The 26,128-nt window shown below is 42.4% G+C and overlaps 1 protein-coding gene across 4 annotated transcripts in view; it reads right to left on the bottom strand.

The window, feature by feature from the left end:
* The window catches only part of TMTC2 (transmembrane O-mannosyltransferase targeting cadherins 2), a 275,962-nt gene extending 252,445 nt beyond the window's left edge, over nucleotides 1-23,517 (bottom strand). For 3 of the 4 annotated variants that reach the window (XM_074827115.1, XM_074827116.1, XM_074827117.1), the window contains exon 1: nucleotides 23,375-23,517. In XM_074827115.1, the coding sequence (XP_074683216.1) occupies nucleotides 23,375-23,457 (83 nt within the window). In that variant the 5' untranslated portion in view covers nucleotides 23,458-23,517. The remainder of the gene's footprint in view (nucleotides 1-23,374) is intronic. The other variant, XM_074827118.1, reaches the window with a different exon arrangement.
* Nucleotides 23,518-26,128: the final 2,611 nt, after the last annotated feature.

The raw sequence follows: 26,128 nt of genomic DNA on the forward strand, positions 1-26,128 counted from the left end.
AGAACGTCCTTAAACAGAAGGAAATTTGAAACAAAGCTCAAACTGAGCAAATGTTTAAACACATCTGTACTGGGGGAACACCCACCCTGAAGCATCGGCACCCAGTAAGTTTTCTCCATCTCTGCATTCCACTTAGCACTGGTTTAAAGCTGACAGTGTGCTTAGCCTATTGTCTTGGCAGGTAAAACAAACAAACAAACAAACAGAAGTGCTCTGCAAAAAGCTGATCTTGCAAATATATAGTCAATTATTAACAAAAATACTTTAGAAACTAAGCAGACCTCTTCAGGCATTACATTGTCAGTAATATCGCTCAGCAACCCAAAATTAAAACCACTACAAAGAAGAAATATCTGAGTAGAGTATGAGTAAACATCAAAACTAGAAAATACCTGGAGAAGGGGGGGGGGGGGGGGGATATCACCCTTGATCATTTGCCTCCATTACAGCCAGCACTGCCCAGCCACATCAATGCAAAGACTCAGGCAAATATGCCTAATGAAAGAACTTTTGTATCATTTGTGTCATTTGCAAAACTTGTAGAAAAGAGGGAATTATCAATTAGTTTTTCCACAGTAAAGGAGAAAAATCTGAGGAAGGTAGAAAAACACAATGCAACACAATTGAAAAATCTGAATAAACTCACCTAAAAAAAAAAGAAAAAAAACACCAAACCCACAACCAAACACCAAACACTATGGAATATCAGACTGGAACCAGGATGCAAAGCTTTAGAGAAACTGCTTTTTACTAAGGCTAAAAAGACCTTCTTCACCACTGTACATTATCTCCTCAAATAGGAAGAATTTATAGGAGTATAAAAGTTTAACATTTAGGCAAAATACTTTTTTTTTTTTAAAGGAATACTACAGACTGGAACTCCTTAAAGTTGCCCTGGATTAGGGGCTGTAAATCTGGAAGGCCTGCAGAGATCCACTGGCAGAGCAGAGCAAAGCTTGACTAGGCTGAGTAAAGAACAGTCAAAGGAGGATTTGATTTTAGTTCCCACCCAGCACTCCCACAGTCACTGTGCAGCACGCTAGAAGTTACACACACAACATCACTTTTCAAAGAGCAGTCAATAAGTGAGAAAAGCCCTTTTCAAAAACAGGGAAAAATTAATTTAAACACTGCATATGTATTTCCTTCTTTCCTACCACCTTTTGGAGACGAAAAAGAAAAGGGATAAAAGACAGACTCCCCTTGCCAACACATAAATCCACATTTCTGACCGCTTTAAAAGGGAAAAGAACAGACACATTAAGGGTTTTTTTTATTAGGAAGCCATGAGGCACACAAAGGAGCCAACAGTCAGGAAGGGCTCTGTTTTACTCTGCTTTTTAAACACTGATATGACGGTATTCATAAAACTTTGTGCAAAAAACACTTATGTACTAATTCTTACAGGGTGCACCAGCAGTTCAGGCATCTATACGCAGGCTCCCACACCTGGGTTTTGGATTAGCTCTTGGGCAGCGAGACAGGAGACAGCCCCCGGCCGCACCACAAACAGGGACCCTCTGGCTGCTGCCTTCACCCACACTTGTCAGATCAGCACCGCCAGTGTCAGGACGAAGAGAAACACTTTGAGACTAAGTGACTTTGGAGCTCAAAATGTTTTCAGAAAGAAATTTCTGACACCTCACGGAAGGGTCAAAGCCAAGCTTACACCTCCCGTGTAGTGACAAAGCCACGATCTTGACATTTTGATAACAGCAAAAATCAAGGGAGGAATATACATTTTTAATCTCATGACATCACAAATCTGTGCAGAAATACATTTCTAAGTCTTCTACACGTACACTTCAGCAGTTATGCTGGGATTAATATTGCATGTTAGCAGGTTAGAGGAGCTGTAGAATGAGGGGGTTTTTGCAAAGTTCAGCTCCTCAAAGAAGAGTGTTTGTAGGTTGAAATAATAAGGGATAACCCCTCTTATCACCCCTCTACAGTTCTAAGCATTAAAAATGTTATTATTAAAGAGGGTGACATGGAAACTCTAGAAAATGCAAATCAGCAATGCCTATACACTTTAAATGGTCTCACAAGCCAGGTTCAAATGCTAAAACTATTGAATCTACCTGGGAAAGTTAACATTACATCAAAACAAAAAGAGAACGTAGACTGTGCTAATAAAAATTAATCCAGATTAATTCAGAATTAGAACATTAATTTTTTACCTGTAGGAAAACAAATTATTTTAACAGATAAGCAGGTACATTTACAATGTGGAGGGAGTTAATCTGAGCAGTATATGTTCAAACTGTCTATCAGTATTTAGGGAATGATTTAATCACCTGAAATGACCCCTACCATTCTCACTGCCAGCCTCCTCACACTGCAAATTATACATTAAGCCATTTCCAAATCAGTTCATTGGGGGTGCTTTGTAGGACAAGAACTGGAACAATTGCGGAGCACCCTTCCTATGCATAGATAGTTCACAAATTCATGCTGAAGCTAAAAATAGTAAGAGGAACATTTAAGAGACACGTTTACTTCAGCGACAGTGAGACATCATCTAAAATAAAGGATGTTTGTTCTATTGAGCCTGGCAAACAGCCCCAAATAACAAAGGACCAACTTGGCAGCTCTGTATTTTTTATCTCATTGCTGACTAGCCCCCAGCCCCCCCCCCAAGACATCAACTGATGATACTCTTTGCAGTGGACCACAACAACACAGACAGCAGGTCCCAATCAAATTTGAGCATAACCTGATCTACAAACACCCACTTTTCTCCTTCCAGGTCTCCCTAGCAGGAATGCATCACAGGGAACTGCTGACAGCACATCACTAATCCACACCCCACCCGTGGGGTCACCAGGGACAGGGTACACACAGCTGGCATCACTGGGACCAGCAATGGCAGGGAGGAGTGCCTAACACTCATCCTTGGAAAACAAATGTCTAGGGTTGAAACAGGGCAATGGCAAACAGGTTTCATTGGGGATGATGCTGCTCTTATCTCTATCGGCTCAGCAGGGGTCAGGGCCAGGTTTCTAGTGCCTCTGCAGCTTTGCTGAAGCCAGAGGCATCAAAGGGAAATCCAAGCAAAACAGGCAGGGGAGGAAAAGCCAGGGGCCTTCAAGTGAGGCCATCCTGCCCAACCTGCAGCAACCACTCTTGGGAAACCAGCCTATCCTCAAGACTGCCATGACAATGCCCCAGATCTAAAGGTGGCCCTGGCCCCTGACAAGGGGAAGACTCACAGATTTGCCCCGCTGGCAAAGGTGTCCCAAAGGGTGTACTGCAGCTCATGAGCAAAATTCAAGAGTAGCATGTATTTTACATAAGCATGTTCCCTATTACATCTGCATATTTCCTATTATTTTTCTATTTTACACTCTTAGTGTTCAAGAACTTCATGTAATATAGAAGAGACATCATTACTGGTATTCACCAACATAAAATCCTGACACTTGTCCTTACCAAATATTTATATAAGCAAGAGGTAGCAGGTTACATGAATTATAAGAATCAACAAAAAAAAAAAATCAGGTTCAGAGAACAGGGTAACAACATTTGAAGAATCAAACCTATCACTGAAGACACCATCCTGCAAGACAATATACAAGCTCCAAGCAAGCTTGTCCTCAGCTCACAGGAGGTGCAATCTAAGGGTGAGGTAAGAAAGAACAAGCTGACATGGACAAAGCAAACAACAACAAAACACAAAAACAAACAGGAGACAGAACAAATTTAATATTGACATGCGAGAAGATTAGTTGAGCTTATATCACTTTCACAGTTCATGGTCTATGATGATATGGAACCGCTTTTGTTCCCAACATCTTTTTCTGGTGGGGTTTGGGTTTTGTTTGATATTGAAAAAAACAGTTTTCCCAATACTAGATGATTAGGACTGAAGATAAAAAATAGGAAAAAAACCAAAACAATATAAGAAGGAAGTAATCTTAAAGCAATTAAAAGGGAGAAGACTTTGTAAAATACCACTTCAGAAATATGCATAAAATTATCTACCTAGCTAAGGCTATAGGCAGGTCTTTGTTAAAGGTGCAAATTTTATTCAGTAAATCAACAGACGGGTTCAACTTCAAATATATCACTCTGAAGGCTCACAACACCACCTCAGGCAAATCCACAGATTAGCTCATGGCACTGCTGATCATTCCAAGCTTAAAACCAAAGTAAATATTTATTAACGTTAATCATTGCATTTTTTTTCAGTGATTTAAGAAATATAACTACCTTCAGAAAGCACTGAATCCCCTTTTCTCCTAGAGACAGGTACACTGAAGAAGCAAAATACAAATTTCCAACATCTTTCTGAAACACGAATGGAAAATTATGAGAGTGCGATTTGCATACATCACCAAAAAAAAAGCAATCTTTTATTAAATGCAATTAATTTTGATTGTAGTAGTCATTCCTTTAAGTATGGTTGATGAAAAACATTGCATGTAATTTGTTTTCCCCACACCAGTGTTCCAGATACAGATTTTCATTACCTCATCAATACCCACAGCATGAAGTAATCAGAAATAAAACATGAGCAAAATCTCTAAGATTTTTGTGTTCTTAAAAAAATAAGACAGCCATACCAATGTTTAGGTTTATATAAGCAATCCTACTAAGTAAAATAAAAAATGGGCAGGGGTAGATATGAAGTATGTTGGTTTTGGTTGGGTTTTTTGTTCCAGAATAAGGGCCTGAACAACAAGCACTTTAGCACTTGGACAGTTTCTATTTGTATAGTCTCTCAGACAGCGAGGACCCAACTCTAGAAAGATCTGACCGCTTCAAAACTCATGATAATAAATTAGAAAGGATATAGTTTATACTTCTGAACCACCCATATTGCAGATAAGCCATTTACTAAGTCGGCTACTGGTCGCCATCTCAGCTTTCTGGCTATGTCTGCCCTGAAGACAGAGGCACAACCCTAGCATACACCAGAAATATCTAAATCCAAGTTACGCAGATTAACAGTGAGGCAAAAATACATACTCGCAGAGTCTGAGCTATTTAGACCTCAGAGGAACTAAAGAGTATGAGCTGCCCATATCAGCCTTACCCTGGATGATTTCCTGCTTTTAGTCTTCTGTTAGTTTGGACAGAGATTGAAGTTGTCCCTCATATTTGCAGGGTCTCCAAAACTCCAATTAAATTCCCTTGAAAAGAGAATATTATTGCCACATGGACTTAAGATAGTTAACCAAAATAAGTGATGAATTCCTGCTATGAAAAGTATTAGCATTCCTGAATGCTCACAATATATTTTTTTACTTTCACATATAATAGGTCTTATTATTGCCTTCTGAATATTGCCATTATATACCTACCACTTGAATAAGCTTTGTAATACCACCTTGACCAATAGCTGTGGTGAGAGCAGCATTGCCAAGGTGCAAGGCAACTTTCCCTGTAGTTGTTACTGGCTCAGCTGAATCAGCAGCCTGTCCCATGCCACTTACAGTCCTGTTCCACCACTATGCACAAAGCCCGATCTCACCATGCACAGAATACAGACATACTATAAGGAATGCCGTATCAGCTAAAGGTGAACACAGGCCATAGCCATTAGCACTTCTGAAGCCATCCAAGCACTTCCTCCCGTCTAAGAAAATGGCATATTAAAAAAAAAAAAATGCTAACATCAAAATCTCAGAATATTTTTTTCCTGGTTTAGGATGAGAGAGGGAGATATATGAACTAGTAAGTGGGCATGGGGAGAACTATCGCTATTCTGTTTTTCATGATAAATTGATAACAGTCTAATTACATAATGCATTTCTACCAAGCTCGCGCCAGCATCTAAAGTCAAGCAATATGCAGGAAAGCTTTCAAAGCTTCATTCAACATTCTTGGGAGCATCCACCAAACATTTCAGTAAAACTCCACATTGAGGTGGTCTCAGAATATATGTGGCTACATTTCCAGTTTCAGACCACAAGTCTTGGAGGCCTGGGAGTATTATGTGTCTTTACAAATTATTTCTTCTTTAATATAAAAATTGTTTTGCTTTGTCCTTTAAGGTAAGACATGATAGGAAAAAAGATGAAGTCCAAAAGAAAGAGAAAAGCCTATTTACCTGGATTTAAAGATGTATGTTTGTCTTCTATAACTTAAGCAAACACAGGGAAAAGAATACTTGTTTAATTTATAACATCTAATAATGGGGTAATAAATTAATGCCACATGCTGTGCAACGCTGTTTGAAACTCACAGTCAATTCTCATGTTGAGAGAAATTTAAAAACTTCTTCAGAGTAAAGTACTCGAAACACAAGGCACAGTGCCACTTTCCAAGAGTTTCTATAGCTTTATGTCAATTATTTCTTCATATACATAGCCCTAAAAATAGTACTGTCTCTGCTGATAGTTCAGCTTGGCCTTCCATCCAAACCACTATTGCCAAGACTAGGTTAAAATCTAGCGCTTCATTAGCCACACAGCAGCCTTGGCAAGGACCAGCTCAAAGCAGCAGTGCTTCACGTCATTGCCATCTATCCCAAACTAGGACTTACTGTGAGGAATAGCCAAACAAGGCAGCCACAAAACTGTAGCTTCTTCAGCAATCTAGTTTTTGCACAGCAACAGCTAAGTCTGTCTTCAGCAACATTGTTTTATCCATTTTCCTTTCCCAAACAATTTATCTCTTTTTTAGTCTGCATTGTGTCTTTCTCCTTGAATGGGCCTAACTCTATTAACTAAGCCATTGCTCATTTTTCCTACTTTGTTTCCAGCATCTGTTTTCTGTATATGTCTTACTAGCTTTCCATTGTAGGAAACATGAGAGGAGAAAACCACCCAGGGAGATGGAGAGAGAACAGGTTGGAAGAGCAAGCTGAAAACTCATGAAAGGCAGGACTGAAATCCATAGAGACCTCTATGAACAGGCTTCCCTGGTACCCTCTGACCAAATTATCAGTACCCATTGCCTGTCGCCACTTACAGTACTAGCCATTATCCCTTTCAGGCCTGTTGGCTGTGCTGATGGTGTGATCAATCTCGGGTTTGTTTCAGTGAGGCAAGCATCCTTGGCTTAAGCAGTTTGACCCAGCCTGGCTTGCTACAACAGAAACAGTTGAGACTGCAAAAGTCTAGGTCTAATGTCTCTTTCAGCAAACACAGTAGCAGCATTCACACGCTGAAAGAAATTTTCTCCCAGTTTGTGCACTGGGTTTGGATCTTCTGCATCCCATGCACCTAAGAGCCACCAAGGGCTGTATCTTATTTCACCCTTCTCTGTTATGTCTTCTTCCTTGCCTTGTCCTTTCTCCAGACCTCCCCCTCACTAAACCATAATGTTTAGATGCCTCTTGTACCTGCAAATACAACACAGTCTCTAACACACAGGACCACTACACATAAGCTGCCTCTTTTCCATGCACTGCTCTTCTCATACCTTTCAGTCCAAAGCTCTTTGGGGCAGAAAAATCTCAAGTGCTCCCGAAAACACCCTAAGGTACCACTCCCTACCCAGTGGGATAACGTAAACTGAAGTGATTTGAACTGCATCAGCATCTTATCAGACCAGAACAAAAACCCCTTAAACCTTAAAAACTATGAACACTAAGTGAGATGCCCCAGACATCTGTGCACACAACAGCTGAAGAGCTCTGTACTAGTGTTGAACCTCCTACTGCCCTACCGCTTTACTTTTTTTTCCCTACTTGCCAACAAGTCTTCCCTATTTCCCAACAAAAACTGGACTGCACAATCAGCAGGATAATTGAGCTGGTACGTTCTCCTCCGTTCTCCAAACACATAGGCAATATTAGTCTCCAACTTGGAGAGGAGACAAGGTTCTGCACCCACCTGTAAGGAGAGAGAGCAAAGACAAAAGGCAAGTTTGCAGCCTGAACCTAACCTCACCGGAGGGGTCATGTTCCCGCTGGCATTTAAAGCCATGCACAGAGGAAAAAATAGCCTCAACAGTGTGCCAAAATGAAGTCATTTAAAAGAATGAATAGTAACTATTATTTTCTTAAGACCTCAATGTTTCTCTTTTTACACAAGCTCATTGTAGCAGGCTGAGTTTAAATCAGAACTAGGCTGCAGCTTTTTAGTATGCTCCAGGTAAAAGGGGTGAGCACACACAAAGGGCACCCAATAACATTATTTGCACATGCTCTATTGTGTAACTGTTTCCATAGGCACAAAGGACTGTCAGGCTGCAGTAAGACTTAATGCTAATTGCTTGATTGTGTTTGTGTTATGAAATGTAAATTAGGACTCCCCCAAAAACCTGGAAAACTGCACTTATCTAAATCTCACAGGATTAAGTGGGCAGTTGTTCAAATAATATTTCTCTCCAAGAAACATGAAACTAGGCTCTGCAAAGATGTTCTGCACAAAGAGAGAGACAGAGAACTGTTAGTGTATACGATAGTTCTTTTGCTGCATATGCAGCTCCAAATCAAATTTGCAAACTGGTGAAACATCTGGAGGGGAGAGCCTCAGATGGTGAGAACCGTCACAGTTATGGTAATACCCACAGTGTTTCTTTACCAAGCGTGATATGAAATTAAGTAGCTAATATACATGATGATTACAACAGTCGACATAATTATGAAATATTGCATGACTCCTATGACTGAGTATTGGACTGAGGGGGGAAGCAGGGGGGCTGGCCTGTAACTTCTATTTTACCTCCCCCTTTCAAAAGAAAGCATCTCCTGCTACTACGTTCTTCTGAATAACAAAACATAATAATGATACTAATTCCTTACATGCACTTGTGCCAAAAAATATAAAATAAAAATATATTACAAGAACAAGCACAGCCCATAAACATTTTCACTGCTTCATTATTTAGGACCAACCAAGCATTTTATGAATTGTAGTTATTTATGATGTTTTATATACTCTGTGTTTGTTTATGCCCAAAAAGTTCACCTACTTCCTCACTGTGGCTCTCCATCATGCAACAGCAAGACAGGTCAGACAGTCGCAAGGGTCTTATTCTCATATCCTTGCAGGCCCTCTATCCTGCAAACACTTAGCCATGTGTTTAACTTTATGTATACAAGTAGTCTCACTGAACTCATTCATGAAATTCTAGCCTTATTTAAATTGCCACAGATTTTACCATTGACTCCAGTTGGACCCAGATTTCATCTAATGGGACTATTTACATCTGAAAGGCTGAACACATGTCCAACGGTTTGTAAAACTGAAGCCTTAGCAGCAAAGCCAAGGCATACACTGCCATTTTCTCTCTTACTGGCACGTAGGACCTACAAAATTATTTGCTTTTATCTTAACTTTAACTAAATTAGGACACAATAAACAGATCATCACTAAAGCAGATTATTAGGCTATATTCCTCCTTTTTGGATATTACTAAGCAGGCTATTCATCCTCTCCAATCTGCTCATTTCTTCCATTCCAATAAGCATGAAATAGTTAATGCATAATCATCTAGGCACAAACACTGACTTTGCTTAGTTGGAGAGTCCACTTTTCCATTTGTGCTTCAAAAAAGAATAAATTTCAGGCAGGTACAAGAGACATAGAGAAAAACAGATTAGTTTTCTTTCTTTAATTACAACAGCAGCAATATTCAACCAATTTAAATTGAATTCAATTAAATCAAGGTTTAGTCAGTTCCTGAAGCAATAGCTGAAATATAATCTCTGCACTTGCTTCCTCATTTAGTTTTATTTAGCAGGGATACTGTAAGGTGACCCAAGCACCTAACTTCTGACCATCAGCAGAAAAAAAAAAAAAGGAAATCAAAAAATCACAAAGTCAACACAGATCCTTTTGCTGCAGAAGGTAAAACTGCAGAAGTTCCTGCTGTACCAGAGCTCCTGCTGAAATTCAGAACAATGACTAAAGAAATGAAGCCTCTCTGAATACAAAAACCAACTTGCTTTTTCTGATTACCATACTGCTTACTATATTTATAAGCTTAGAAATTCCCATGGGCATAATTTGATACTAATTTAATCACTCTGTTGGAAGATTCACTGATTGCACGGTCCATCCCTTCACTCTCTCCATGACCTGCATTGCTGGTGCAGACAAAAGATAGTATTGCAAGTACAGATAACATAAAAAATTATGTCTGTTGCTATATGTGCAATAAAATATGCGTATTAAATGCAACCATCCTGTTAGGGACAAGGTTATTTTGTATTTTACAGTACAAAATACAGCATGATAAGCAGTCTTCCTTCAGCAGCTCATTCTACAAGTGTGCTCACTTACTCATGGCAAAGGACTAACTGCTACGGTTTCACATTCATGCTAAGAATTATCACAATAACTGCTCTTTCTTAACAAGACTATGCTCTGCTACCTCACACATTTTATATAGAATTTCAGTTCACAAAACACAAGGATGGAAAACAAATACTCTCCATTCCCTAATATCTTTTCAGCCACATGTAGCAGCATATAAAGTATAATGTTGTGCATTTTCATACTCTACAAACAGATGTTTCCCCACAATTTCTTATCTTGAGAGAGGTATGCAAAAGTGCTCTCAGTGCCCTTGTTCAAGCAAAAACATTCAGCCATGGCTCCCACTGTGCTACACAATGAACAGATGTCCCTACACTCTTGACCAAACTAAGATCCAGTGCAATTTATACTTTTAAGCAGAATTGTTTAAATTACACTAGACCAGAAGGAAATAAAATTTCAATAAACTGATTTTAATCCTGCCCATTACTGAAAATTCTCATCCATGTCATTTAGATTTTTCCTTAAATATTTAAGGCATTAATAAAATAGTCTTTATTCTGGAATCCTGTAATCTTTTCCATACTTAACATTTATCTGTGTCTTAGTTCTTTATTTTCATGCTTTAGAGTAATTTTACATTCAGAAAACAGTACCATAATGTTAGGATTCAGTAGTAAGAAACTGAGATTTACATCCTTCTGTGTAAAATAAGCTCATACACTTTTTCACATCATTAACAATTAGCATAGTGCAAACAAACTGAAACTCCTTGCCTATAATAAGCTACAATACAAGTAGAGCCTTAACAAAATCTACAAATTTCAGTCTGCAAGATCTTCAGAACAAGCCAAGCACAGAGCCAAGTTGGTAGATTTAAATACCACACACAGCATGTGATTTCTGGAAACTGGTGCGTAATAGGGTGGTACCTTGCTTCAAGCTACTGCATCAGAGCCTTTCAAGATATATATTTCATACTCATCACCATGGTACCTGCAGACCTGTACCATCCAATTTTCCTGCTTAGACAAGACTCCTTCACCAGCACTATCCCCAAGGAGCACCAAGATCTAGAGCTGCATAAAGAGCAGCAAACCTTCTATTTTCCTGCAAAACTAGCCAGTTTCCATACACATCAAGTCAACAGCTCAGAATTACAGTAGGTTGAACACATCTCAGTGTCAGATGGACACAATGCTACAAGTATTCCTATACAGACAGTATTTTTATCATTTTTCAAGACAGTGAAATACTAAATATTAACACTTACTAGTATTACAAGCTAGCAGATTAGGTATGCAGCACAGAACCAGGTGAAAGCCAGTATTCCTTAAGGCTTTTCTCTTTGTGTGATTCTGTCCACACCTCACCAGACACTCTCCCAGCACCTAAACGAGGTGGCCTTTAATTGTTTTCAGAAAGGATTGCACACATTGACTGAAATTGAAACATTTAGAAAAAAATGAAAGAGCTGACTGTCCCCTTGAGGAGCTTCCTGCAAAATCTCTCACAGGTTTACTGTACCTCAGCAGATCAGTTTTGTTTGCTTATAGACATCAACTTTTTTATTAATATCCTTACATTATTTTCTTTACCAAGTGCTAGAAGCAGGCTCTAAATTCCAGAGGACCAACTAGCTTCCTGCTCCCTGGACATTCAATTCTTCCTTTTGCTTTTAACCCTGTATCAGCCAGTCATGAAGCTCCAAACACCTAAATCCATCATAAATCAGGGTAATTCAGGGTTCTGCTTTGAATGCATACAAACCTATTCATTCAACATTAATTGAAACAGAATTTGTGATACTTTTTTTTACGAAAAACAAGTACACTGCTACAGCAGATCACACTCAAGAGAAACCACGGCCAACCTGCTCTGGCTAAACAGCATGTAGACATCTAGCATTTTTATGGAAAGGGGATACTATATAAAACAACTTCCATTAAACTTACCTTCTTTAAGCCCAAGTCATCATTTTAAAATAGACAGATGCCCTTATCAAGGCTCAAGCCACACTGAACCAACCAGTGCAACAGACCCACTAAAGATACAGTCTGGCCTGCCAGGAGCTTGCAATCACATTGCGAGCAGAACAGGGAGAGAGAAAGCAGAAGCAGTAAGAGATGTAATGACTTGCACAGTAGCTTGGGGCACATCAAGACACACAGCCCCTAGGCCCATTCAGGTGGAGAAGGCTTTCATCTCAGGCTCCACCTGCCAGCAATACTCCATAAACCACATCACCACAACCATCTCCATTACGCTAGCTGAAGCTACGCAGCGCTGCTGCAGAGCTGCTTTCAACAGTCATTTCAAAGCCCAGGAAGAGCACAAACATGTCTGGCAGCAAACAGCAGCCTACACTGTACTCTGGGGTGATCCAGCTTGGGTTTTGCTTTTTAAGCATGAGGCCAACAACATGAGGAACCATTTTCTTTATGGCCTTTCCCCATACTTAAGTCTTTTGTCTTCTAAAAAAAAGTGCATCTTGAGAACTCTCCAGAAGCATGATGTTTATTAAAGAGAAATACTAGCATTTTTAACAAGCCAAGTGATTTACATACAAGAGATGAGTAATGTACTGTGAAATGGAATAGAACATACAGCTATGTCTTTTCACACAAATAGAAAATTTATTCAAGTATACTGGTGTTACAAAGAAGCTATAAAGAACTGTTTGTGTTGCAAAATGAAAGCTGCTACACACAAAAATGCTATTTTATTTGATTAAATTTTTTCATCATTCTCTTAGTACTTTTTCTTTCAGCAAGCTTTATTTATACAGCCATGCAGCATTTAAATTATTTTTTTGGCACTGGAACCTTAATTCAGATCAAAGTGCCTTTAAAAAAAGTTTTCTCTGCTTTAATTATAAAAACACAAAGATCAGAAGTTTAATTACAAATAATTAATTAAAAAAGGAAACCTTTCTTCTGCAACTAACATTAATTTTGCAAGACCAATCCCTCCTTTTACTCCTTAAAACAAACAAACAAAAAAAACCCCACAAAAAACCTTTAAAAGTTTCCTCAAGTACAACTGAACTTGTTTGAAGAAAATGACGCATATACACTGAATCTTCATGGAATTTATTACAAGGAAATTCTTGTTACAATTCAAGATTTCACAGCAAGAAAATACCAATAGATGCATACCATACCTAGAAGTATCTTCCCAGGGACTCTACAGTGGCTCTTTTGGGGATGGGAGTTGGGAGGAGGCATGGAAGGCCAAAGAAAGGATGGTAGAATGAGAGCGACCTTGCTAGAGACTCATGAACCAAACTTCCAAATGAAGCTGCACAAATTATTTCAGACACTTGCCCAAGACGATTCACTGATCAAATTCTGGCACCAACAAGGACAACCAGGCCAATACAGAGAGGCTTAATCCGAGACACAAATATTTTTCTTATTTTAGTGGTATCTAGAGGGCTGATGTATAACACACAAAATAAAGCTGCTTAAGATCCTACCTCACTTCTGAGCCTATGCCTCACTTCTGAGCCTAATTTCTCTACCTTCTTATTAAAATAATTAAAACAATCAACATCAAAATAATTAATCAAATAAATACAGTATCAAGTACAAAAGAAGACATGACAGCACCTTCATCTTCACATAACTGTTGGAAATGAGAGGGTATGACAAGGAACAATGTTGCTTCAAATATATTTTTACTTGAAAATAAAAAAAATCTGTTTTTAAAAAGTGTGTAAGGCATGAAAAAAGAGTAACTAGCAGAAGGCTCATAACCACAGAACAACAGCTACAAGTAGATTCTTCCACCCACAGAGTCATACTCAAGGTAGTGTGGGCTCCTTCCACTTCAGTAAAAAAAAAATCCCCAGTATTATTTGGGGTTAGGAAAACTACTCTAATGGCCAGAAGTGACTGCAGGCATCTCATCTGAATTTCCAACTGGACTTAATCCCCTTCTCAAAGTAGCCCAGTATAAGTCCACTCAAAGAAGTCAGCCAAATATAAATGATCCTGGCCCAGGAACGTTGTCAGGCTGCAAAATGAAAGCAAGAGCATTCACTCCTATGTTATTGTAGTGCTACAATATCACATAAAGGCATAAGCACCAACAGGATCAGCCTGCAGAAGAGAAATGACACAGTACTAAACTGCCTAAAAGGCACAGGCATTGTGTGCTTTAAAAGCAGATTTTTAAGTGTATCATTTAATGTGCTGCTTTGCACATTGGGCAGTGAGATCCTCCTGTGCCTTCTCAAAGGCCCACCATCGAAAACACACTGAAAATTATGAAATGAAGCCACACACACAAAAGACTCAAAGACACCAAAGTCAAAGTCCCAGAAGTGGCTGATTTTCAGAATGAACTCCTACTTCAAGGGTCCATGTTAAAGACCTGGAACAAGTAAGTCATTTGCAGAAAATAAAATTATTCTGGATTAGGAGTTCTAGTTCTCCCCATGCTGCCTCCAAGATGTTGACCTATAAAGAACTTCAACTGGACAACTCATGTTCTCACTTACAGCAGCTGAAACTCTAAGTGTGCTAAAACACACCTCACAGAAACACCTCAGGCTGGAAGGCAGGCATAGGAACTGCCACAAGACACGTGGGTCCAAAACAGAGACCAGTCACACACTGAATATTTAGTTTAAAGGATGATGGAGCAGACCACATTTGCCCACCTTACAGAAGCAACTTCAGCACACCAATCTTTTTTACACAGGTGCTTGTCTCCTCATGAAGTCTTTCATCTCCTGTTGGAATTTGGATGAAACCATATCAAGGGGCTCTGATAACATCAAGTTTGTTGCTGGTTGGGTTGATTTTGGGACTTGGTTTTAACGATTATACTCCACAATAAGGGGCTTGACTGATCCCTATGTACAGAAAGGTTTATTTTTCCTGATACCAGTGTTAATTCTTAAAGATCTTTATACTGGACAACATCCAGTGCCTTGGGGTTTTTTCCCCACTAAGTAATTCTGTGGTCTTAAAATCACTGCAAACATCAATTTAAGGAGACTACCTTTAGTGGAAGAGTATTTCTTAGTGCTTTACTCATACACTGGAACTCGTATGCGCTGGGGTTTTTAATACCAAAGAATAACCACTGCCAGCTTCAATAGTTACTGAGCAAAACCTAAGAGCTATTTTAAACAGCATCAGCTGAGAAACATAGAAGTTGCAGGCTAGATGCTGTGAAGGCACTCCTGATGCACCACAATGTTGGCAGCCTACGTACTTATCAGCCAGGCACTGCCTCCTAAAGAAAAGTATCTGATTCACACAGAGCCATCCAACTCCAACCTACATTCCCTTGCATCAGAGGGAGAGAAAATTCTCAGAAAAGCAATTAAAAACTAAAGTCGCACTTACTCGGAGCAGGTAGCCAAGCAACTGGAAACACTAAACACAGAAATTAAATGTTCTCTCTAACTTGGGACCACAAACACTTGGGGTATATCTATCTTTTATTTAGGTATGTGAGAGGGTTCAAAGACTGGTTTCCCACCAGAAGGGTGCCCTAAGCATAGGGTGCAGGTCATTCTGTAGCAATCATGGGGAAGTGGCACACTGAAGCCTGGTTCCTGGGCCCAGCACCCGTTATTGTTTTATGTAAAAAGCCACAGAGCTGGGAAGGGAAGAAAAGACAGAGATCTAGGAACGGTTTAGGCTGCTGCTCAGTGGGTTTGTTTCCATGACAATTTTGGTCACTGAATCGTGACCCTGTTTCAAGAGTTCAAGTCCTTTTTTAGGATTTAAGTACGCAAATTACCAAGCTGCATGAAAATAGCATCCAGGCACTGGCAGAGACTTTACAGCAATAGTTCTGCTACCAATTACTGTGTTGTTCCTCTGAACTAATACTGGACTAGCTGACTAAAACATGCAGGAGTTAAAATCAAACAATCCTCATTAGCAAAATAGTCTAGAGTAATGCTAAAGTCATAAAAACCTCACCTTGGAAACAGGATGCTAAATTCAGAAAAAAATGTCCTTCCCTGAACCACAGGTCAGAGGTCAGGGCAGGTTTTTTTGGGTCTACTGACAGGTTGGTGAATAATAGGGGATGCCACAGACCAGTCCAGTCATCTAGCAGTAATGGTTTATACCATCATGTGGAAAATCCTCAATCACCTGTCAGTCTCTGGCTTCCTGGGCCAGCTGGGACTGGGATAGTTGCTGAGGCCAATATGCTTAACTCCCGGAGAGAAGGAAGTGCTCCAAGGCAGTCAACAGTGACCCCCGAAAATAAATTAAGGAGCCTTTGTGGCAGACTAATGGGAAGTCTGTCCAGCTCTCTGCTGGAAGACAGATGCCAAAAGACTTGACTCAAGTTTTAGGCATACAACAAAAATCCACTATTCTATTTACTGCAGTGATGATATGTTCCCCTACATGTGTTTTTAGAGATTACCTTGATTTTTAACAGTTTTTGAAGCATGAATATGGGCCATTTGAATAAACCACTGGAAAAAAGTTATCAAAATAATTAACATATAAAAGACAAAACAGCTTATGCTGAAAGCACAATATTTCCAATAAAACAAAAAAACAATTAAAAAGATGAAGAAATAAAGGAAAGGGACATGAAGACAGCAAATAGCATTATTTACATCCAATTGAAACCTCCCGCTATTTCACAGCGTCCTAGGGAACACAAGGATTAGTATTCAAGGACACCACTTTTACTTTTTCTCCCTCTTGAAGTTTAACAAGGCCAGGAACAGCTGGGGTGGCAGAGCATCGAAGCACAACGACTACCCATCCCTGGATATGGAGGCTGGGTGGCCAAGTTTCATCAGCTTCAAACGGTCTGATTTACTGGTTTTCTTTTTCTTTGAAGTGAAATAGAGATTGACAGATTACTTGTTCCTTAGCTGCTGCCCCCCGTGATCCAGCATGCTTCTTTGTTTCACAGTAAGCTGTCATATACAAACAACAGCAACCCTGTGCTAGGCTGAAGCATCCTCCAAAGACAGAGACAAAGCACACAGGGCTGCCTTTGGAGATGCCCATTACAAGCCATTCACAGGTATGCAAGATATTTCAACTGTCCTGAAGTAGCAAACTGAGCACTAGAGTCAACATGTTAAGTAATATTTAGGGTGCAATTCCAAAAACCAATTTCCTCTGGCTCTTCGAGTTTCATTCAGTAAGGGGCTGGCCTTCAGGGAAAAATGGTTTAGTATGGAGTTCTGCAAAGGGTGAAACTGGGAAAGAAATTACAGGATTTACACCCTCTCCCTCTTACTGGACAGGGACTGCCTGTGCAAGCAATAACACAAATATCTCAGGTCCAGAGGACTACCCTGAGACTGCAGGAATACAACCTAAGAACCTGATCTAGAAGTGAAATGAAATCCCACTGCCATCCTGACTTACTTAACCTGCACACAGAACAAGCCCTCACTTTAAAGGAAGATAAGGAGAGCTTATATGATCAGTCACCCCAAGTGAGAAAACACAGAGAGTTCAAAGGTTACCAAGCTTCAAAGGCAAAGAGTAGGCTTCCACAATCAAGAGAAATTCCAAAATTAATTTAAAAATCTGAGGGCCAAAGTGTTGGAGAACAAAGAACTTTCAGCATAAAGTTCAGGTCTCCAGATAAAATGATAAATCTTTCAAATAACCACTTTGGACAAAAATTAGGGATTAAAAAACCATTTTAATGGGGTTTTTTTTAATGGAAACAGACAGTTTAGAAGGTTTATTTTTCAAAAACAGTTAACTCAAAAGCTGCATAAAGCCTATTATTTAGAAATAAAAATGAAAAAAATCTAACCTAAAACATTGGTCCAAAGAACAGATTTACTTTTACATAAGTAACAGTAAGAATAAGCATCTCTTTCTTCAGATTTAGTCTGTTTCTCCAGCTGCGTATTTGGAGAAACTTTCAACATGGGTTGCCAGCAGACTTGCATCTACAACTTCAGCATCAAATATTTCAGCTAAAGGAAGAAATTCCATAAACAAACAGCAAAGTCTGCTTCAGTCAACTTCACAGAAAAAAGAAAAAAAAAATCCTAGCAGCCAACAGTGACGGTAGGGCAAACTTCCAGACGAGGGAGGCAAAGGAGCTCTAATTCAGCACTCTTGCAGCTATCAGATGGTTAACAAATTGAGATGAGAGACTTCTAAGCCTTTTGAGAGACTTTCACTCTGGCAAACTTAAAGGATTCAGAAGTGCAGCTGGAATACATATGGGAGACGCTGGAGAAAGTGGATCATTTGAATTTGTAACTCCATTGTGTGCTGGAAGAACTTCCTGCAGATGAGGCGCATCCCGTCAGTGACTCAGGGAGACTCTCCGTCTGCTAACAGTCATGAATTTATTCTCTGAACCAGCTACCAGAAGTGACATGGTTTATGTTAGTGCTATATATGCAACAAGAATCTTAAAATAAAGCCTGCAGGGACATAATTTCTTTTTTGCTTCCAAAATTGTCTATACTACAGCATCTCCACTGCAAAAAAACCTCACTATTTTGATGCAACTAGGATTTTGATCTAGGTTTCATTCAACACAACTTTTTATGCAGAAACGCTTTTTAAATCAAAAGCCAAATATAGCTTTAGATTATGTTCAGCATTTAAAAATGGAACTCTTATCATATAAATAGAATTATTATCGTGCCAGGTTCATGCCATTAGATAATCAGTTACTGGTTCACTTGATTGATACTCAACTACAGTACCTGAAAACTACATAGCCCCAGTTACTCAGGCATCTTCTCCAGGTTACATTGTTCTTTATCAACATGTTAAATTCCCTGTTTCATATACAAATTACCTTTATGGTGGTTTAAAATTAGCACACAGAAGAGGCGACAGGAGGGATAAAGGGAAAACACTACAGAGAAAGAAAGTCCCCGTCTCCCCACTTTTCCCATCCACCAGCCTCACTGCTGAACTCAGAAGATTGCAGCCACCTGCAAACTGGAGGTACTGAGAGCTACTGGAGAGGTGCACTTGGAGCTGAAAAATTGAGAATAGATGACAAAAATGGGCCATAAAAAACACAGATGTAAATTAATAATCAAATATACACACACAACAAGGAGACAGATGGCAAGCAATTTTCCCCAGTGTACTTATACTTGTTCTTCTAGTGCATGTATTTGGGTCACTTGCTAGATTAAATCTCATGTGACAGACCCAACAGAGGTACTGTCGAATGTGTATGGGCTCGGCCTATTTTTAAATGATGCAAGTCTGACACTACGGGGTGAAGGCATTTATCAGGATTTCTTCAACACAGTTTGCAATATTGCCCTGTGACCTTGAAACATGGCTATTGGATATTTTCTCCCATCAGCAAGGCTGGCCCATTCAAGGCCTGCTAAATAAAATGCAGCACAAGCTAAAGAAAGTTGGTCAGTGCCAGCCAATCTCACAGAAGAGTCCTACACAGAGACAGACAAATCCGTACTTATTTTCCAGAGCACCTATTTTGTCAATGTGCCACAGAGAAAATGTATCACCCAAGGTTAAAGATTCCTACTAATACTTTCCTTAAAATACGCCTTCCTTCTGACATTTGGGAGAAGAAAGGAACACCTCAATGGATGAGTTGCTTTTGATGTGCTCACTGTAGCAATGCATGACCTCAGATCACAGAGCACTAAATCTTCCATACCCCAGCTATAAACTGACAGTGACCTGTCTTATTTAGCACAGGTCACATGAATGGCTACAACTTCAATGCAAGGCACCCACAGGTCAAATTGCCTACTTTGGGGGGGGCTTAAACAGCAGGGAAAAATAATTACGTGCATGTGGAGGCTAATTGCAGCCATGGGTTTCCCTCCTGTAATACTGCTAGATATTAGCATGAAAAACAAACTGCATGCACAGAGATTAGCCCCTCTTAATCTGGCAAGAAACTGGATTTAACACAGTGCAACAAGCGAGATCTTCAATACATCCACAGGAATGGAAATTACCTTTCTCCCTACCCCTTGTTATGAGTTCCAAGATGATTTTGCTCAGCAATAAACAAACATTTATTAACACGCAATTTGAGCTCACTGTGGCATTAGACCAACATCTAGACATTCCCCCCCCCCCCCCTTTTTCTGCATTCACCTCTTCTTTTGGGTTGCATGCTGCATCCAGCTTCAAATAAAATAAATAAGCAAAAAGAGGGGAAAAAAAAAATATTTTTTTTGATCCTAGATGAAGGAGGTTTTGAGTAGGGAAGAAGAATTTCCCCCTAATAATCTACACATTGAACTACACAGCTGTCTCAGAGTTACAGTAGCAGGGAACAGGGTAGCAAAAGCTTGTGTCTTCTAGGTCCACAGGAAAAAAAAAAAAAAAAAAAAAGCAGTGCTTCTTTACACTGGCTCTCAGGTTTAGAGTCTGTCACTTTCAAAGTAATCAATAAGTCAATTGATCAAAAAGATCACGTGTTTGCAGTGATTACATGCGTACCACATATCTGTCTAGCCTGAAAGAAACAAGAAGTTAGGCAGACTAAGGATGAAAAGTAAGAATGTATACATTTGCTTACTCAACTTCCTCAGGCTTTAAATTCATTCAATTTCAGTTTAATTGGGTGAAAGGTGGGAAATAAAATATTGAACCCTTTGATATAGAGTCATAAATCCCAGACTACAAGCAAGTTTGTTATATCACTGTCCATACAGTCTTTGGTTTGGTGCCATGCTGCTGCTAAAATATTAAGTTTTACCATTGGGAAATTGATTTTGCTATAAGAAGTTTTTATGATGCCACTTAATCTTACCCAACCCACATAAAAAAAATACAGAAAGCAATTACAGACACCCTTTATATAGTAAGCTTGATCACTATATTAAAAAAAGAACAGTCTGATGTAATTTCAATATAATGGCAAAGGAAGCAGAAAAAGCTATGGCAATATGCTGCCCTCCTGAAACAAAACATTGCAGGTTCCCAGCTTAAATGCACAATCTTGATTCACTTAAAGTTAGTAGCATGATCCATCTCCCACATGGAGGGCCGTGTCCTGCAGCTCTAGCATCGACCTCCTTTTCTAGTGTTAGGTTTCAAGCCAGCTCCTGCAGGGCAGCGAGATTCTGTGATTACAGTTAAAAGAATACTTTGGGTCTGAGAGCCTGCCTCTTTGAATAGACAACCCTTTCTAGTTCAACAATTACTAGCATGCAACAGCCATTTCTGCCTTGCCCCTTCCAGTGCTGCAGTTGAAAAACATCCTAATTAGAGGACCCTGAGTACAGAAATGTCATTAACTGGCTTTCAGAACACTCTAGTGAATGCCAAAATCTTAGCTACAAAGATGCAAAGTACTTTATTTAGTTCAGAGGTAAACACATAAACGAAGCAGTGTTTTAGAACACCTTTTAAATAGTCTGGGATTAGTACTGGCAAAGATAGCACGTTATTATCTTTTCTACTCTTACCGAGATGACACTCAAATATCACTGTTTTCTAACTGCATTAAAGCACGCTCAGGCAAGATCAAGAGTAACCCCGACCTCCACAACAACACCAGGTAGTATTTCAAATTGCCTTCTATGCCTAGCCAATTTGAACTGGCCTGCAGGACAGGCTTATAAGCATGTCCTTAAACAACCCAGTTTTGCCTAAATATTGCAACATGTGCTACTTCGGGTTACATAAATATTCCACAACTCCTGCAGCTCTTAACTATAACAAGCGGGTTTAAAATAGTGTCAGTGTGTCAAAATATTCACTACTTTCTATTGATCCAACTCAGACTTTGCATTTCAGAGTAACAGCAGATTTTTTCCCTTTACTGTTTGTGAATGACATTTTGAAATGTTAAAATAGGTTTAAGAAAAATCATTCGAGATAACTGGAAGGCTCACACAAACCTAAAAACACTTAATAGCTTCACAAGGTTTCGAGTGCATGTAAATGACCCGAAGGACTGAAGCCTGAATCGCCACATTCTGCAGCCGACACCGTTCCCAGCCGGAGACCTGGACCAGGACTAACACTTGGCATTTACTTCCACTATAATTGCTTTAATAGTAGCAACCCTTAAAAACGGGGGGGTTTATTCTGGAAGCGGTGACAGATCCTTAGACACGGCAGGTGCACCGTAATACGGTGTAAGGGAGGAAAATTCCCAAGTTTAGTAGCTAATCGACTCCAGGACAGGCAGGTTATTTCCCACGGCAAACGCTTCGCCTGACCCTTTCCCATCCCATCAGCGCGCCGGGAAGTTCAGCTCCTCCAGCAACGTCTTCCTTCTGCTCGGGCGCATCCCTCATCCCACCTCACGGTGTTTCCCCGCGTCCCTCCTCTCCCACACCCCCCTCCGCGGCGCTAGCCCTGCCTGACAGCCGCTCGGCGGGGAGCCGGTACCGCCGAGCCGAGCCGGGAGGCAGGGACCCACCGCTCACCCGCACCCCTCCTCCTCTCCGCCGAGCCGGGCGGCGCGATGGCCGGTCGCTACCGCCGGGGAGGATCCGCGCAGCGCCGCCTCGGCAGCGCCAGCCCCGCCGCGGGCCCGCGGGCAGCTGCCCGCCCGCGCCCCGGGGAGCACGGTCGCTCGCCACGGAGGAGAGAGGCTGATGAAAACCTGTCAAAGTCAATCCGCGCTCACTTTTTGGATGGTTTAATTCCAGCGGAGCATGAAACACCCCAGGACGGTTAATAAGTTTAGCGAGGCGTGCCGTTCTCCCTAATGCATTTTAATTATGCATCTGTTTTAACTGCGATCAGATTCAGTCACCGGAAAAGGCACAAATTGGAATTTCCCCCGACTGCTAACCGCGCCTTTCAGCAGCTTCTGCAGGCAGGTATGCTCGGGAGAGGAGCAGGTAGGGAGCCCAGCGCAGCCGCCGCTGCCTCCCTCCCCGTCGGCGGGGCTCCGGTCCCCGCGGCCGCCCGGAGGAACCCGGCAGCCCACGGCAACTTCCCGCGCGGGGCTCGGTCCCGACGGAGCGGGGGGGACGGGAAGGGGCCGGGCACGCCGCCGCCCCGCGGGCACCGCGCGTGTGGGATCAGCCCAGGACGCGCGAAGTCAAAGCGGCGGGTCCCTGACCCGCGGGAAGGGCCGGAGGGGACCGAGCCCGCGTGGGAGCTGTCAAAGCCCCGGGAGCGGCGGGCGCCACCGCGGCCACCCGGAGCCGAGGAGCCGCCGGGACCCTCCGGCGCCGCCCCGGGCACCCCGAGGGGGGCGGCCACCGCCCCGCTCCCGGCAGGTGGGCAGCCCCCGCCCGCCCACACGCCCGGCCCCGCCGCTCCCCGCCCTACCTGTCATCGTAGCAGAAGTCGGCGCCCAGGGTGTTGAGGTACAGGGCGAGCCCCAGGGCGCTGCTCAACAACTCCGCGATCATCTCTCCGCCTGCCGCCGCCGCCGCCGCGCTCGCACCGGGGCAGCCCCCCCTGCCCGGCCTCCCGCGCCAGCCCCGCCGCGGCTGCCCCTCACGTCCCCCGGCACCGCGGGGCGCCGCTCCGCGCTCCGCCGGCGGCCGCAGCCTGACGGCGTCCCCCCCCCCTCCACGCCTCCGCCGCCCCCTACCCCATGGCAGCGGGGCGAGCGGCGGAGAGAGCGCGGCGGAGAGAGAACGGCTGAGCGGGGCGCGGCCGCAGCGGCTGCCGCCCTCCTCCCGCGGCGCCTCGGTACTGCTGCGGCTCCCGCCCGGCCGCGGCCCCGGCCCGCGCCCCCCTCGCTGCCGAGCCGGGCGCCGCCGCCGAGGCTCTGGGAGCGCCCGCGTGGGGCGCCCCGGGCTCCCACCGCGCCTGCGTGCGGACCCGCCCCGCGCCCGCCCCTCCGCGCCCGCCCCTCCCCGCCCCCCCCGCGCCCCGGGCGACGCTGCGCCCCCCCCGGCCCCGGCCCCGGCTCCGGCGAGTTGGTGCGCTGGGCAGGGCTTGCCCCGCTGCTGCCGCTCGCTCGGCACAACCCTTTTCTTCAAGGGTTTTTTTCTTTCCCCTTTTTCCTGTTTTTCTTTCTCCTTTCTTTTCTCTTTCTGACTCTTTCTGTCTTCTTTCTGTCGGTTTTCTTTCTTTTCAGTTTCTTCCTCTTTCAGTTTCTCTTCCCCTCTTCCCAGTTCTCCTTTTCTCCTCTTTCCTTTCCCATCTTTCTTTTCTTTCTTTTCCTCTTCCCCTCACCCCCCACCCCCTTTTCTTCTTTTTACCCTGCCCGCCAGAATAGGTCAGATGGAAACTCTTTAGTAGGAAAGAGAAGGCCCGTACTATTGGGGTTGGGGTGCCAGAGCTGGGGGCTCCACACTCCCACTTCCCTGAGCCTGGTCTTTCCCTCACTGTCAACATGGACATCCATGGGGAGCTTTTAGCTCAGCTTCCAGTTAAGCAACACCAAAGCAAAACCACTGAAACTTGGCAGAGGGGGGCTGAAAACAAACACACCCCAAGGCAAGGAGTGCTGCAAACTGGGGCTCCCTCAGGGCAGCCCTGCAACGACATGCTGCCCGCAAGGGGTGAAGTGGGCATAGCCTGAGTCGCACGCTGTGGGTGGGACAAATAAATGGCCTGGTCAGGAAACCCAGCTGTGGGAAATCATGCACTGAAACCATCTTCAATAATTCATGGAATATAGAGGCATGAAGTTATGGAAAGGGCTTGCGACCATCAAGCTGATTGTTACCTTTTTTAAGAGAGTTTTTAAAATGTTGCCTCCTGTTTCTGCTACCCAGCCCTTTATATAACTGTTTCCTCATGATTTCCTTCAAGTGGTACATCATGCTGTCCCAGAAGAATGGGAGTCTGTACATCAAGCTGTGCCTAATAAATTGGGGAGCTTTTAACAAGTTTTCTTTCTCCCCTATGTGATTATTTAATGCTGTTCTTTGCAACCTCAAAATATATTAAGAACTCTTTCAAGCAACGCTTAAAGTGCTCCTGTTAAGGCTGCCCCAAGTGTCACAAACATCTCAGCTGCTTTTACTTAGATTTGAGGGGTGTGTTATCACCATCAGTGGCAGTAATTGCAGACATGGGGGGAGGGTGCATTTTGTTCAGAGTATTAAAGCTTTGAGGGGCCTTATTGAAGCCATTAGTGGATCACATTGATCTGGCATTAAACTTTTCAGCCTGAAGCACAGAACACAGTAACCTAGATTTTAAAGAGTTGGTACGCTTTGTCAGAGGAACTGTGATCCTTACTTTCAAATGCCGATTCTCAATGTGTTTCTGGACCTACTGCCAAGATCCCAATCATCGTGACTTAGTCCTTGCTGCAGCGGGACTGCTGAGCTTACGCACCAGGTTTGCACAGCTCCTTCCCTGGAACATCCTAATAAACTCTGCATAAAAAGCAGTATAATTGCTGCTGAGTCATGGTGGCAGAAGTCTCTTGTTCTCCATCAAAAGCATATGGATTTTTTTCTTCAAAGAGGCAGGGCTACTGGCTGAGATAGATGAGGGCTGGCAGAAAAGCTTTAGAAACAAAACAAGTCCTCTGGGGAAAAAGTTTAACAAAGCCTGACACTGGCTAGTAAAAACGAATGTCAAGAAAGGGTGGGATGAAATGTGTAGACTGTGCGGAGAATCCTGGCTCCACTGCACATCCCCAGTGCTCCAGGGTGGCTGGAGGTAGCATTAGGGCTCCACCAGCCTGTCCAAGTGGATTTAGCTACGCTCACAAGGGTCTACAAAGTCTGCATCTTGCAGAAACATTTCTCCGTAGAAACAAAGGTCCTCCCAACAGCAAGAGCTTTCTCTAATACAGAAAACGTGCTTTGTAGAAAGAGACAGATGGCAACATGTTCAGGTACCACCCCACCTGTCAGCTCTGGGACCCCACACACGAGGCCAGGCTGGGGGCAGCAGGTGGAAAGAGCCAGTGCAGAAAGCCGGAGACAAGTTCAACATAAAACTTATCGGCCTTCTTGAGCAAACAACACCACAGAAGAAAACAAGAGGGTAGAAATCAAAGCGTGCCAGAGGAATTCCTTCTGTTCCTCGGTTAGTTAAAAGTAATTAATGCACTGGAGTTATGAACAACATTACATTTTACTATATCATCCAGAGATGTCCGATAACATT

Source organism: Strix aluco, chromosome 5 (assembly GCF_031877795.1).
Source record: "Strix aluco isolate bStrAlu1 chromosome 5, bStrAlu1.hap1, whole genome shotgun sequence".
NCBI classification, from domain to species: domain Eukaryota; kingdom Metazoa; phylum Chordata; class Aves; order Strigiformes; family Strigidae; genus Strix; species Strix aluco.